Source organism: Acinonyx jubatus, chromosome D2 (genome assembly GCF_027475565.1).
Source record: "Acinonyx jubatus isolate Ajub_Pintada_27869175 chromosome D2, VMU_Ajub_asm_v1.0, whole genome shotgun sequence".
In the NCBI taxonomy this organism is placed as follows: Eukaryota; Metazoa; Chordata; class Mammalia; order Carnivora; family Felidae; genus Acinonyx; species Acinonyx jubatus.
Window position 1 is genome coordinate 57206082 of NC_069393.1, and position 12963 is coordinate 57219044.

General features: G+C 39.3%; 1 protein-coding gene across 1 annotated transcript in view; it reads right to left on the reverse strand.

Moving 5' to 3' along the window:
- The window catches only part of DNMBP (dynamin binding protein), a 111367-nt gene that overhangs the window by 68552 nt on the left and 29852 nt on the right, over positions 1 to 12963 (reverse strand). The window contains exons 3-4 of the mRNA XM_027062831.2: positions 5094 to 5248; positions 3226 to 3348 (exon numbers count right to left, since the gene is read on the reverse strand). Coding sequence (XP_026918632.2) covers positions 3226 to 3348; positions 5094 to 5238 — 268 coding nt within the window. The 5' untranslated portion in view covers positions 5239 to 5248. The remainder of the gene's footprint in view (positions 1 to 3225; positions 3349 to 5093; positions 5249 to 12963) is intronic.

Genomic DNA, 12963 nt, shown 5'->3' on the forward strand with positions numbered 1-12963 from the left:
TATACAACCCAACACCAAAAAAACCCAAACAACCTGATTAAAAAATAGGCAGAGGGTTTGAATAGACATTTTTCCAAAGAAGACATACAGAGACAGCCTTGTTTTCGGAGTTTAAATATAACTCAGAATACAGGGAATAGTCCAAAACAACTGGATGGCTTTGTGGAAAGGAGAAAGGGTGACACCTGCTGGAAGAACTACTGGTGATTCCAATTCCAGATAGAATCTCCCTGGAAAAATGTACAGACACATAAACTTCATGTCATTATTAGGACACAACGTCCCCCCAAAGCACATCCACAAAGTCCAGGAATCCCAGGTTAAGAATAAGAGGGACAGTTAATCTTTACTGCATGCTTACCTTGTTCCAGATGCTTTATGTGCGTAACCTCACTCAACCCTCACAACTACCTGGGGTAGGTATTATTATCCTACTGAGGCTGAGATAACGTAAGTAACTAGCCTAAAGTCGCAGCTACTAAGTTGTAGAGATGGATTTAAATCTACGGCCATCAGAATTCTTATCTCCTAAGCTCCAAATACATATGTATCTTTAATAACATAATTTTACAATTAAAATATATAATTTTTTCTCTTACTAATCCCAATGATACTTCCGAACAGTAAGTAGGTAACAATTAACTGAAGGCAGCATGGTAAAACGAAACCGGTCTCAAACATTATCCCACATGCTCTTAAGGTTTCCAAATCCCCTCCTGACATATATTCAATCACCAAAAGTTTTATTTACACAGCACAGAGGAAGCTTCACTGCTACACGGAAGGTACTGAGGAGAGAGAAAGAAACAACAGGGAATAGGACTAATAGTACTAGAAGGCAGGGCTAGAGGAATGTATACCACTCGTGAGCTGAGACACCGATCTAATGGAAAAAAACAATTTTCAACCTAAGAAGTAGAAGGGACATTCCAAGCACTAGACTTGAAAATCAGGAAGCCTAGACTCAAGTTTTATAAACTATAGGTGGCATAAAAAAATACTTTCTTTTTTTTACTGGTTTTGTTTCCCACAAGTAAAATTATTATCTGTTAATGTGTACTGTCGTGCATAGAAAACAAGAGAAATGAAAATCATTTCTGTGTCTCCTGCTAAACTTCCCAGAAAAATTCAAATTGCAGAGGTGCATCTATCTAACTCTCCCATTCTCAAAGGCTTATGTGTTCAAATCAGAAGACACAGAGCTAAAAGAGACATGAAAAGCATAGAAGGAAACAGAGCTGAATAGTCAGTGCACTCACTGGAAGGAGAGCATCAGAGAAGAGAACAGATAAAAACACTGACAGTTAGCATATCTCTTTCTAGTCTCTTCCTGCGTATTGCCCCTGCTGCATCCTCTTCCTTTGCTTAAAAACTAATCAAGATAACATCTACAGGGTCTAAGACCCAGCCTGAGCTTGAGTCCGTCTTGGTCCAGGAGGCTCCTGGCTGAAAGATCCATGCTAGGGTCTTCCTAAGAATCTATTTTGTGGCCCTGGGATTCCTGAGGCAGATTTTAACTTCAAAGCAAGTTCAGAACCCATGATACCAGTCTTTCCAGGGAAGGCATTCAGCAGAAAATCTCTCTTTTTAGTATCTAAGACCTGACTACACAAGATATAAAGCAAAAAAGCTAATTCCAGAAGATACATCTTCCAATTCCCCCAAATGTTGTAGACATACTGCATATTCCCACAGAGTATATTCTTATACCATTTATTTCTCTAGGTATAGGAAAGGACAAATCCATGCCACCCATATCTTCTGCTCAGCTCTAAAGGAAGCTACTGTGCTCTGGCCTTTTCTCCACTCCCTCTGGTCTGATGTGGACTACAGACCCCCCCTCTCCCCGCAGTGGAAGGGCTGTGAGTGGAGACAGATAAAAGTTTCCTGCTATAACATCTTGATCTATTTCTCTCTCCCTTTCCAACACTGATTAACAAGAAAGCGTTCAGAACAGAGGTAGAGGGTCAATGCAAAGTGTAAGAAACTCTCAAAACAGATTTTGAGGATTAAGATCTAAATTCAATACTCCTTCTCACTGCCTAAGGGTTAGGGAAGTTTGCTAGGTTTCTCTCTTTCCCCACCTCTGCGAGCTCTCTCTCTCAGATGTGCACATGGTTTAAGAAATTAAGCCTAGTCCTTCAGGGCCATACACTCAAAAGAACAAGTAACAATATTAAGAACATGCCCAATAAATTCTACCATTTTGCTGGCTCCTCCTTTGTCATCACAAAAATTGCATTCATCATAAACATCAGTTTGTGGAACACTACTGGTTTCTGTGCTCATGCAGAAATGTGTGGACTTAATCAAGTATCCTTGGTGAAACGGTTTATGGTCCATCTTTAGAGAAGTTCATGCGTCTATCAGAGTAAGTGAGAAATACTTGGAATGTCACTGAGACATGGCTACAACTATTCATTTTAAATCACTTCCTTTTTTTTAATGTTTACTTATTTTTGAGAGAGAGAGAGAGCATAAGCAGGGGAGAGGCAGAGAGAGAGGGGGACAGAGGATCCCAAACGGGCTCCACGCAGACAGCAGAGTCCAGTGTGGGGCTCGAACTCATGAACCGTGAGATCATGACCTGTGCCAAAGTCGGACACTTAACCGAGTCACCAGGCACCCCTTAAATCACTTCCTTTTAAACTGGTTCTGATGATAACTTTAAAGTAATATTACCTATCGATAGGGAGTCAAAATGGGGCTATTTGACATCCGTCTCTTAATCTCTATACCACAATTCCTGCTTGATTATTATATAGTAATAAATAGTAATGTTGCTGGGAAAGCCATATTAGTTTTTAAGGGAAAAAAAGATTAATGTAGTCTGAAGTGTGGCTACAATATGGGGCAGTGGAAAGAGAATGCTGGACTTACAATCAGGTGACATGACTTGACCTTCTGAGGCCAAAAGTTTTCATCTGCAGGTAACATCCTTTGAATCTCATTTTCATTATTTATTAAATGCAGTTAATAATATCCACTTTGCTACCAGGTCTGTGGTGAGGATCAGATGAGAATGTATTTGTGAGCAAATACTATGGAAATTATAAAATGCTATGCAAATATAAGGCATTATTATTGTCAGCACGATCTTGCTATTACTAAACACTCTCCAGAGGTTAGCCACTTTTAAAAATTAAAAAAAAAAATCTAGTTGTCAAAATGGGTCAGCTCCATTCAACTTATTGTAAACAGTCTACTCCTGAATGGTCAACTTACCTCGGTGGAGGGGAAGACTGTTTAATTCTTGGGATGTAAATTCACAGATACAGACAAACAGCCTCTCTCCTTCTTTTAGACTGGGGATGGTCACAATTTCCACAAAACTGATGGGGAACTGTCCTGAAAGTAAAAGCAAACGTTTCTAATACTGAAATTTCATTTTCTGTGTACCAGGACATAATAACTTTGTTTCTGAGCCCATTTATAGACACTAAATTGAAAAGTGAGTACTCATAATTGGAAAATCTACTATAGAAAAAGTACAGCACACAAAATTTCATTCATGCAGAGCAGAAAAAATGCAATTCAATCCAATAAGCATTAACTGGGTGCTACTCTAGACAAGACACACTACAGAGGGAAAAATGAGTAAGACGGTCTTGCTCTCAAAGATCTTAAAATCGAATTCAGACATAAACAATCACTCTGAAATCTAGTGACACAAGAAAAATGCACAGATTGCTATGGACATTAGAGAAGGTAGAAAATGGTTCAGGAAGAATACAAAAAATTTTATGAAAAAGACTGCATTTAAGTCTGAAGATGGGTAGCGTTTTAATAGGTGGTAGTAGACAGACAGGGCCTGTCAGTTGGAAAGCATCAGAAAGTTTAATGGATTCCACCTTCCAAATATCTCTTGTATCCATCCACTTATCTCCAGACCCATCACCTCGGTCCAGGTCAGCAGCATGTCTCACCTGGGTCACTGCAACAACCTCCCAGGCTGCCTCCCTGCCCTTGGTTTTGCCCTTCCCTATCATTTCTCAATCTGTAGCACTGAGCTTTCTAAAATACAAATCTGACAGTGCTTAAAGCACCTGTATTGTATCCCATTCCATAACTCCATACCACGGCATACGCTGTCCTCCACAATCTAGCTCCTGCTCCTCTCCCCAGCTCCTCTCCCCAGCACCTTCTCCCTTCCTCAACCTTTCAGACCTCATGCCAGGCTGAACTTTTCTCGGACCCTCCATGTTCTTTGTCATTCAAGGGCCTCTGGATAAGCAATTCTCTCTGTCTATCCTCTTTGTGTTGCTAACTCTTACTCATCATTTTTGTCTTAGCTGAGCTATCATTTCTATTGCGAAATAATCTATTATCTCCCAAATGTGGGTTAAGTGTTAACAGAGTCTGTATAACAAGCTGCAGTCCAGAATTACATAAATCTATGTCAGTTAAGGACCGGATTTAACACAGGTGCATAGTGTGGGGTAAAAATCTTCACCCTTCCCTAGGCTAATTAATGAAAGAAACTGGTCCTAACATATATTTGAAAGACTGGAAGAAAGGAAATCAGGTGTATAAGAAGTGGAAGGTAGCTGCACCTAGGGCAGGGGTAGCTCTAATAAATTTGGGCCAACCATGGATCTAAGAAGGAGTGAACAGGACACATCATGATCCCTTGAAAAACAGAGTGAAAGAAAGGGTAGAAAACGTTTGAGGAAGACAGGTAGAGAAAATATGGTGGAGAGGGACTTACGTTCCACAAATCACAGGTAAAGACTGGTAGTGAAAAATAATGTCAAACAACAGGTTTCTGAATAAAGAAATAACACGTATTTTCAGAAGGTAAACAATGGCACTGAACACAAAGGACAAAGACCTGGGAAGGATAGGTAAAGATGTGAACAGAAAATTGGCCTGGGGCAGCTGGTATCGAACCATCTCAGCCTTTGGAAGGAACCAATAAGGATAGATGGATTGATAACAAACATTCTCTCCCCACTGGTAAAAACCACAGGAAAAACACAAAAGGATTCTGTAGTTTATTGACTTGGGCTTCCCATTTAACCTTTATTTTTTAATATGGAAAGACTGGAGGGCCTTTGGTCTATTTTGTACCTGAGGAATTATAAGCTTCTTACCTGTAACATCTTCTTTCTTTCCTAGAAGCCAAAATTCATCCACCACTGCCAACACCTCAATAATATCTCCTACAAAGAGCGGTAGTTCTTCTGATACACTAGGGCAAAAGTCAAAGATGGCTCGAACCACTGAGCCAGCCTCCATGTTTTATAACCTGGAAAGACAAGTCAAAAGACATTGGAAAGTGTTAACTATTTAAGACATTGGACTGTGGGTCAATATCTTGAGAATGATAAAGCTTAAGATATAAAGACACTTAGAATCAAGTCAAAGCTAAGCAAATAAGAAGCTTGTACTTTATATTCTGAAGAAATTTAAGTACTGTCTGACAAAAATAATGATTTCCTCATACATTCTTCATTTGATTCTCATGGCACTTCTGGAGTCAGGGGGAAAAAAAAAGTGACCTTTACCTGTGATTGACAGAAAAGGTACAAGTTGGGAAATGTAGACGTCTCAATAGGCCTGAAGGGGCCAATAAGGAAATTAACAGTTTTCAAGTACAGTCAATATGGTACTTTTAAAATATGGTATTTAAAAAGTAGGGGGTTTGGGGAGCCTGTGCTGACAGCTCAGAGCCTTGAGCCTACTTCAGATTCTGTGTCTCCCTCTCTCTCTGCCCTTCCCCCGCTCATGTTCTGTCTCTCTCTCTCAAAAATAAAAATTAACATGAAAAAAAAATTTTTTAAGTAGGGGTTTTTAATATGGCATTTCATTTATAATGAAATAAGATAGTTCCCCAGAACTATCTTCAAGATTAGGATACCTATGCTCAGCAAGTTGAAAAACTTAATTTGTCACAAAGTTCATAGCAGCAGGGCCAGGATTCAGGCTCCTACTTACCCCCTAGCCACCCCCCCCCAAAAAAAGGAATGTGGGATCACACCTCAATGGCAGAGATTTAAAATGTACTGAAAAGTAAAAATCCATGAAAAGAACAAGAAAGGGCGATATAAAAATGACACTTCCAGACAAGATTTAGTACAATAGACCAAATCAAGAATGTGTTTTCAGTTCAAAGACACCTATCCCCCAAGCTTGCATAGTATCCTTTGCACTGTTAAGAGGGTCTTTCACCTTGACATATGTGCCCAAGGAGCCTCCTCAATACACATTTAAACAACAGAAAAGGAGGAAAGACTGGGCATGTGCTCAGCTGTCAACAAGCTGTGATTAGCAACCTGTTTCTCAGGTGTTTCACAGAGAGCACCTGACGCTCTCCTGAGTATCCAGGCCTCAAGCCTATTTTCCTTTATTCATCTCACGTATCTGTCTGGTGTTGGTAGAGATGAGGCTTCTAACTTTTCTTTCACATATAACTATGATGACATCAAAAAGCACTAAATGCCTAGTTACCAAAAAAAAAAAAAAAAAAAAAGATGGTTACAAGTTTTGTTGAGTTTATTACCTAAGAAAACAATGATGTACACAAACGTGTTATGCATATAAATAGTTGAGGATATTAATGTGGAGCACCTTTACAATTTTAATGAATCATGCAACACAATTAAATATTGCATATTTAATTTGTACTGTTGAGTAAAAGGAGCTTATCTCTGTGTTACTGGAATTTTTGTCTATAATGAGATGACTTGGGTCCACAGTGGAAAAGAGAAGTGGCCAGTAACATTCCCTACGTCCTCTGCCCTCTGTATAGAAAAAAACTGAATTACAATCCCATGCTGAAGAGGCAGCATAATGTGAATGCAAAGTAACCAGGCATCTGGAGTCAGAGATCAAGGTTCAAATGCCAGCTCCAACTTTTATTAGTTATTTCACCTTGGATAAACTACTTAAACTCTCTGGGCTACAGTTTCCTGTTCAGAAAAATGGGGATAATCATACTTTGATAATAATCATCAGAAGGATGATGATGATAAAAATAATGATAATAATGCCTAATATTTATTGAGCACTTACTATATGCCATGCACTGTGCTATGTCCCTCCTTGGGTCCCCACAACAATCCTATCCCATATTATTAGTTTCCATTTTGCAGATGAGGGCACAGGCTCAGAGAGGTGATGCAATCTGTCCGAGGTCATACAGTAAGTCAGAGATGGAACAGAAATCCAGATCTGCCTAAAGCCTTAACCATATGCTGATAGTGTAAAAGCACCTAGGACAGGGTTGGTATAGGAGGTGCCCGATAACTGTGAGCAGTTGTTACTAAACATTATTTCCATAATCAGCTACAGGCTCAAATCTGTCTCACTGATATATCACCAGACAATGTATAGCACATTGTACAAGTACAAAAACACCACGGAATCTACCATTTCAACACGTCAAAACTTGGTTTAGCTTTGACCATGTTTAAAAATAGACACATTATAGGGGCACCTGAGTGTCTCAGTTGGTTGAGTGTCCAACTTCGGCTCAGGTCATGAAATCATGGATAGTGAGTTCAAGCCCCGTGTCCAGCTCTGTGCTGACTGCTCAGAGCCTGGAGCCTGCTTCAGGTTCTGTGTCTCCCTCTCTCTCTCTCTTTCTCTCTCAAAAATAAATAAACATTAAAAAAAATTATATACCTCTCTTGCCTTCACTAGTAGGAAAGACACTGAACATAATTTACTCTTTGCCTGATGGACACAAGTTCATTAAGACCATACATTAGTATACTGTGTTGTGATGCATACTACCAGTACCGTATAACTTTTGGGTCTTTCTCTTTTGCTGTCAGCTGTCCCTCTGCTATCAGTTACGTCCTCTATCAGTTTTTCTATCCTCTTTCTAGATTGCTGTTCATGGTCTGCTGGGGAGGGAAGACCATACAGACGCCGCCAAAATTATTAGAAGTCCCTAGATAAATAAAATGTAAACAAGCTCTAAAGGAAAACCTAACGAACTCTTCCGTGGTGGTAAACTACATGTATTAGTTAGCTAGAGTTTTTCAACAGTTACTTTTTATGTGCTCTGATGCCCCTTTCTTATTTTCTGGCTGTCTTCCAAATGGCTGAAGTTGCCAGATGTCAGATTTCCACATTAAGAGTGGTGTCATAAATATTTTTTTTAAACAAGCATAATACTTTGCAAACCTCTTAGCCATCTATACATTATCAACACACCTCCCCAAGGTTGGGCCACGGTGGTATTATTTTTCTCCTTCTACTTTGTTTTCTCAAATTCCATCTCACTCTCAGACTAAATATATACCTCCTTATCTGAAACGTCAAAGAGAGAATCAGCATACACTCTGTAGGATGTAAGAGACAGACCCTGTTACGCTGAGGAGTAAACTTTGTGATCTGAAAGAGTTAAAGCTTCTCCCTGACAACCTTTTTGCTGTACCAGAAAATGACTCAGAAGCAGAGGAGGGTCTGGCTCAACGAATACTGTTACTGACTGACCTCCTGCCCTGTTGGAATGAGTGCGTAATCGCTGAGGAATACACACCCTGCAAGGGTGCTGGAGCCAGAGCCTAGCTAAAGTACAGGACTCATGTGTGAGACCGGAAAGGAGATCTTGGTGCCCTCTGGGTTACATGGAATATCATGAATTTCATCTCCGTCTTCTCTGCTCTGTAAACCCCATGAAAAGCAACTACTATTGTTCCTGTCTGGGCCATTTTAGAGTCCTGGACAGATATTTTGAAACTTAATCATAAATAGCTTATATAAGCTGTTCCACCAACTCCAGATGGAAGTAAAAAGAACTTCAGAGGAAATCAGAACACAGCTGGGCTTGAGAGAAAGCAGAGGAAAGAACTGCCCATACGGCAGGATGTCAGGGACATCAGGAAAGTCTGCTATGAAAACACCACCTTCTTCTCTTGCTGGCATTTCCTTTGGAGAGTCAGTCTGCATTTGAGATATAAAGGTCCTTAATTCTTCAAACTCTTTTAGAACACAAAACCCTAAGAGGGTAGAGATTTTTGTCTGTTTTGCTCACTTGTCTAGAGCAGTGCTCAGCACGTAACACACTTCCAAATTTTTAACAAGCAAATGATTTTAGAAAATACACAAAACTATTCGTATCAAAATCTCAACTTCCACTTATCGAAAACTAAATTAACCATCTCTTTCCACAAACAGTTTGGCCTTCCAGCTCCTATAATAGTGTCATATAAATCTTCTAGATCGAATACTAGAAGGACTTCATCCTCTACAGTTGATGGTACACTAATAGCAACAGCTACTGGATGATAATCTACCATGTGCCAGACACCGAACTGGAAGCTTGAATCATTGCTGCATTGCAAGGTAGACAGCAAGGCTTCAGAGCCAGGGTGCCCAGGTTCAAATCCCAGTGCCACCACTGGGCCATACATCTAATGTGTATCTAATATATATTAAAATATATCTAATATATCTATATTAGATATATTTACATATATAATATATATTATATATATATATTATATATATATATATATATATATATATATATATATATATATATATTTGCTATATCTCTAGCAAATAAAAAGCTAAGCCAGACCCAGAATTCAGGTCTGTTTGATTCCAGTGCCCATGTTCTTTTTACTGTAGGTATCACATCTCTGAAATCTCCCTGGTTCTTCCCTCAAAATCTTCTAAACTTCCAATTTCCTCTCTTTGGTTCTCCAACATTTTATTATAAAAATTTTTACACAGTGAACTTAAAAAAGTTTTACGCCCACTACCTAGATTCTACTGTTCACATCTTACTGCAGTTATTTTATCACACATCTCTTTATCCATTTATCAATCCATGTTATTTTTTTGACATATTGCAAACATTTTGTTTTATTTTTGATGCATCTCAAAATAAACCACAGATATTTTCCTCCAGCACTTTGGCATATATATCTTAACTAGAGGTCATTATCTGTTTACCTTTTTTTGTATGTTTGTTTATTTTTGAGAGAGAGAGAGAGAAACAGAGTACAAGCAGGGGAGGGCAGAGAGACACAGAATCCGAAGCAGGCTCCAGGCTCCTAGCTGTCAGCATGGAGCACGACGTGGAGATCAAACTTACAAATCATGAGATCATGACATGAGCTGAAGTCAGACGCTTAACCGACTGAGCCACCCAGGCAAACCTGCTTACATATTTTATTGTTTTTAAGCGTCGTTTGCCTCTTTTCTTGGCCAAAGATAAAATTCATTTCTCTCCAATGAACGTAGTTAATCTTTTAAACTATTGATTTTTACATGTTGTTCAGTTGCTTAAAAATTCACAAGGTCTTCCTGTTTTCTCTAATTTATTCACATATTGGACAAATATTTATCAAGCCTAACGGACTCAAATTCCCATGCAGGCTGAAACTCTGGTTGTACTTTGATGACCCTTTGACCAATATTCTTTAAATATTTATTCTCTAATCCCGTTGGTGGCTGACAGGAGCATTCAACTCTCCTCTACTGTCCGAAATAGTTTAACTCCTATCCCAAAGTATCTACCCTACCTAGGGAAAAATAAAACCCTGCATATAACTTGGCCATTAATCTCAGAAGGAGATTTCTCTCTCTTTCAGTTATACAGTGACAGAGAAAGAGAGTTTTTAAATCTGCACTGACTTTTTTTTAGTGACTATTTTAACACTTTCTATCGACTGATATCCTTGGCAGGTACCTCTTAATCCAGTTTTACTACCATGATGTCCAAAGAACATTCAAGATGTGATATAGTTCCTGCCCCCAAGAAGCTTAGCTTCATCCCCACCATTTTCCCAAAACATGTTCTGAGGACACTAAGCAGCTTCTAATACAAGAGCTCCACGGTCACTGTAAACTTGGGGGAAGCTATGGACTATTTCCCTCTAGGAGGGGCATAAAATACTAGTATATTGAAGACTGAGACAATCCAATTAAGAATTTTTTTTTTTTTTTTTTAGCTTTTAAAAAATTTTTATTCTTTTTTGAGAGAGAGAGAGAGAGAGAGAGAGAGAGAGAGAGAGAGAGAGAATCCCAAGCAGGCTCAGCGCTGTCAGTGTAGAGCCTGACTCAGGACTCAGTCCCATAAACCATGAGATCATAACCTGAGCCAAAATCAAGAGCTGTACCCTTAACCAACTGAGCTACCCAGGTGCCCCCTAAGAATCCTTTGTAAACCAGTTTTCTAAATTTCTCTGCCCACAGCACACTTTTTTTTTTTTTTTTTTTTTTTTTTTGCCTCACCTCACCCCACTTGAGTAGCCCTCAGTGCAATCCTAACCAATCAAAATGCTCTCTGCTCCGATAAAGCAGTTTCTGTCCAGAATTTTTTCCTTTGTTTACATGCCCCTTTTTTCTCCATGGTGGGTCCCCCCATCTTTGCACATATTTAAAGTCTCCCCATTCTCCACTTTCTCCAAATGATGCCCACCTCTCCTGCTCATGCTCACTTCCACCTTTCATGCCTCAGCTCCTATAGCCCTTCCTCTTATATCACTTTGTAGATTTCTGAGACATCACACTGCACATGTGTAGGTTACAGTCATGATAGTGAATGTTTTAATGAGAACATACTCAGAAATAAATCACATTTTAAAATGTAGATCACAGAGGACCCCTGGGTGGCTCAGTTGGTTAAGCATCTGACTCTTGATTTCAGATCAGGTCATGATCTCATGGTTCATGAGTTTGAGCCCCACATTGGGCTCTGTGCTGACAGTGTGGAGCCTGCTTGGGATTCTCTCTTTTCTCTCCCTCTGCCCCTCCCCCGCTTGTACATGTGTCATTTCTCTCTCAAAAGAAATAAAAATTAAAAAGATCATAAAGTAAAATGTATATCACGGGGCACCTGGGTGGCTCAGTTGTTAGGCAACTGGCTCTTGATTTTGGCTCAGGTCATGATCTCATGGTTGGTGAATTCAAGCCCCGCATCAGGCTCCTTGCTGACAGTGTGGAGCCTGCTTGGGATTCTCTCTCTCTCCCTCTCTCTCTGCTCCTCCCCCCGCTCGATCTCTCTCTCTCTCCCTCTCTCTCAAAATAAATAAACTTTTAAAAATAAAATAAAATGTGTAACACGCAACCACTATCCATCCACAGATGAATAAACAAAATGTAGCATACCTTCTTACATTTAGTGGAATGCAAACTGGTGCAACCACTCTGGAAAACAGTATGGAGGTTCCTCAGAAAGTTAAGAATACAACTACCCTACAATCCAGCAGTTGCACTACCAGGTATTTACCCAAAGGATACCAAAATACTAATTTGAAGGACTACATGCACCCCAATGTTTATAGTATCAACAACAGCCAAATTGTGGAAGGAGCCCAAATGTCCATCAACCAATGGATAAAGAAGATGTTTTATATATATATATATATATATATATATATATATACACACACACACACATATACACACACACACACACATATACGTATATATATACACACACACACACGTACACACACACACACACAAAACAGAATTATTACTCAGCCATAAAAGAGAACGAAATCTTGCCATTTGCCATGACACGGATAGAACTAGAAAGTATTATGCTAAGTGAAGTCAGTCAGTCAGAGAGGGACAAATATCATATGATTTTGTTCATATGTGGAATTTAAGAAACAAAAATAAACATGGGGAGAAAAAAAAAGGAAGCAAACCAAGAAACAGACTCTTAACTATAGAGAGCAAAGTGATGATTACTGGGGGGGGAGAAGTGGGTGAGGGGATGAGTTAAATGGGTGATGGGTATTCAGGAGGGCACTTGTAACGAGCACCTGATGTCCTATGTAAGTGATAAATCACTCAGTTCTACACCTGAAACTAATATTGCACTGTATGTTAACAAGCCCAAATTTAAATAAAAACTTGGGAGAAAAAGAAAACAACTGTGGTGCAGACATACAACGGAACATCATTCAGCCTTAAAAAGGAAGGACAATCTGGCACGTGCTTCAACATGGATGCAACTTGAAGACATCATGCTAACTCACAAACAAAAAG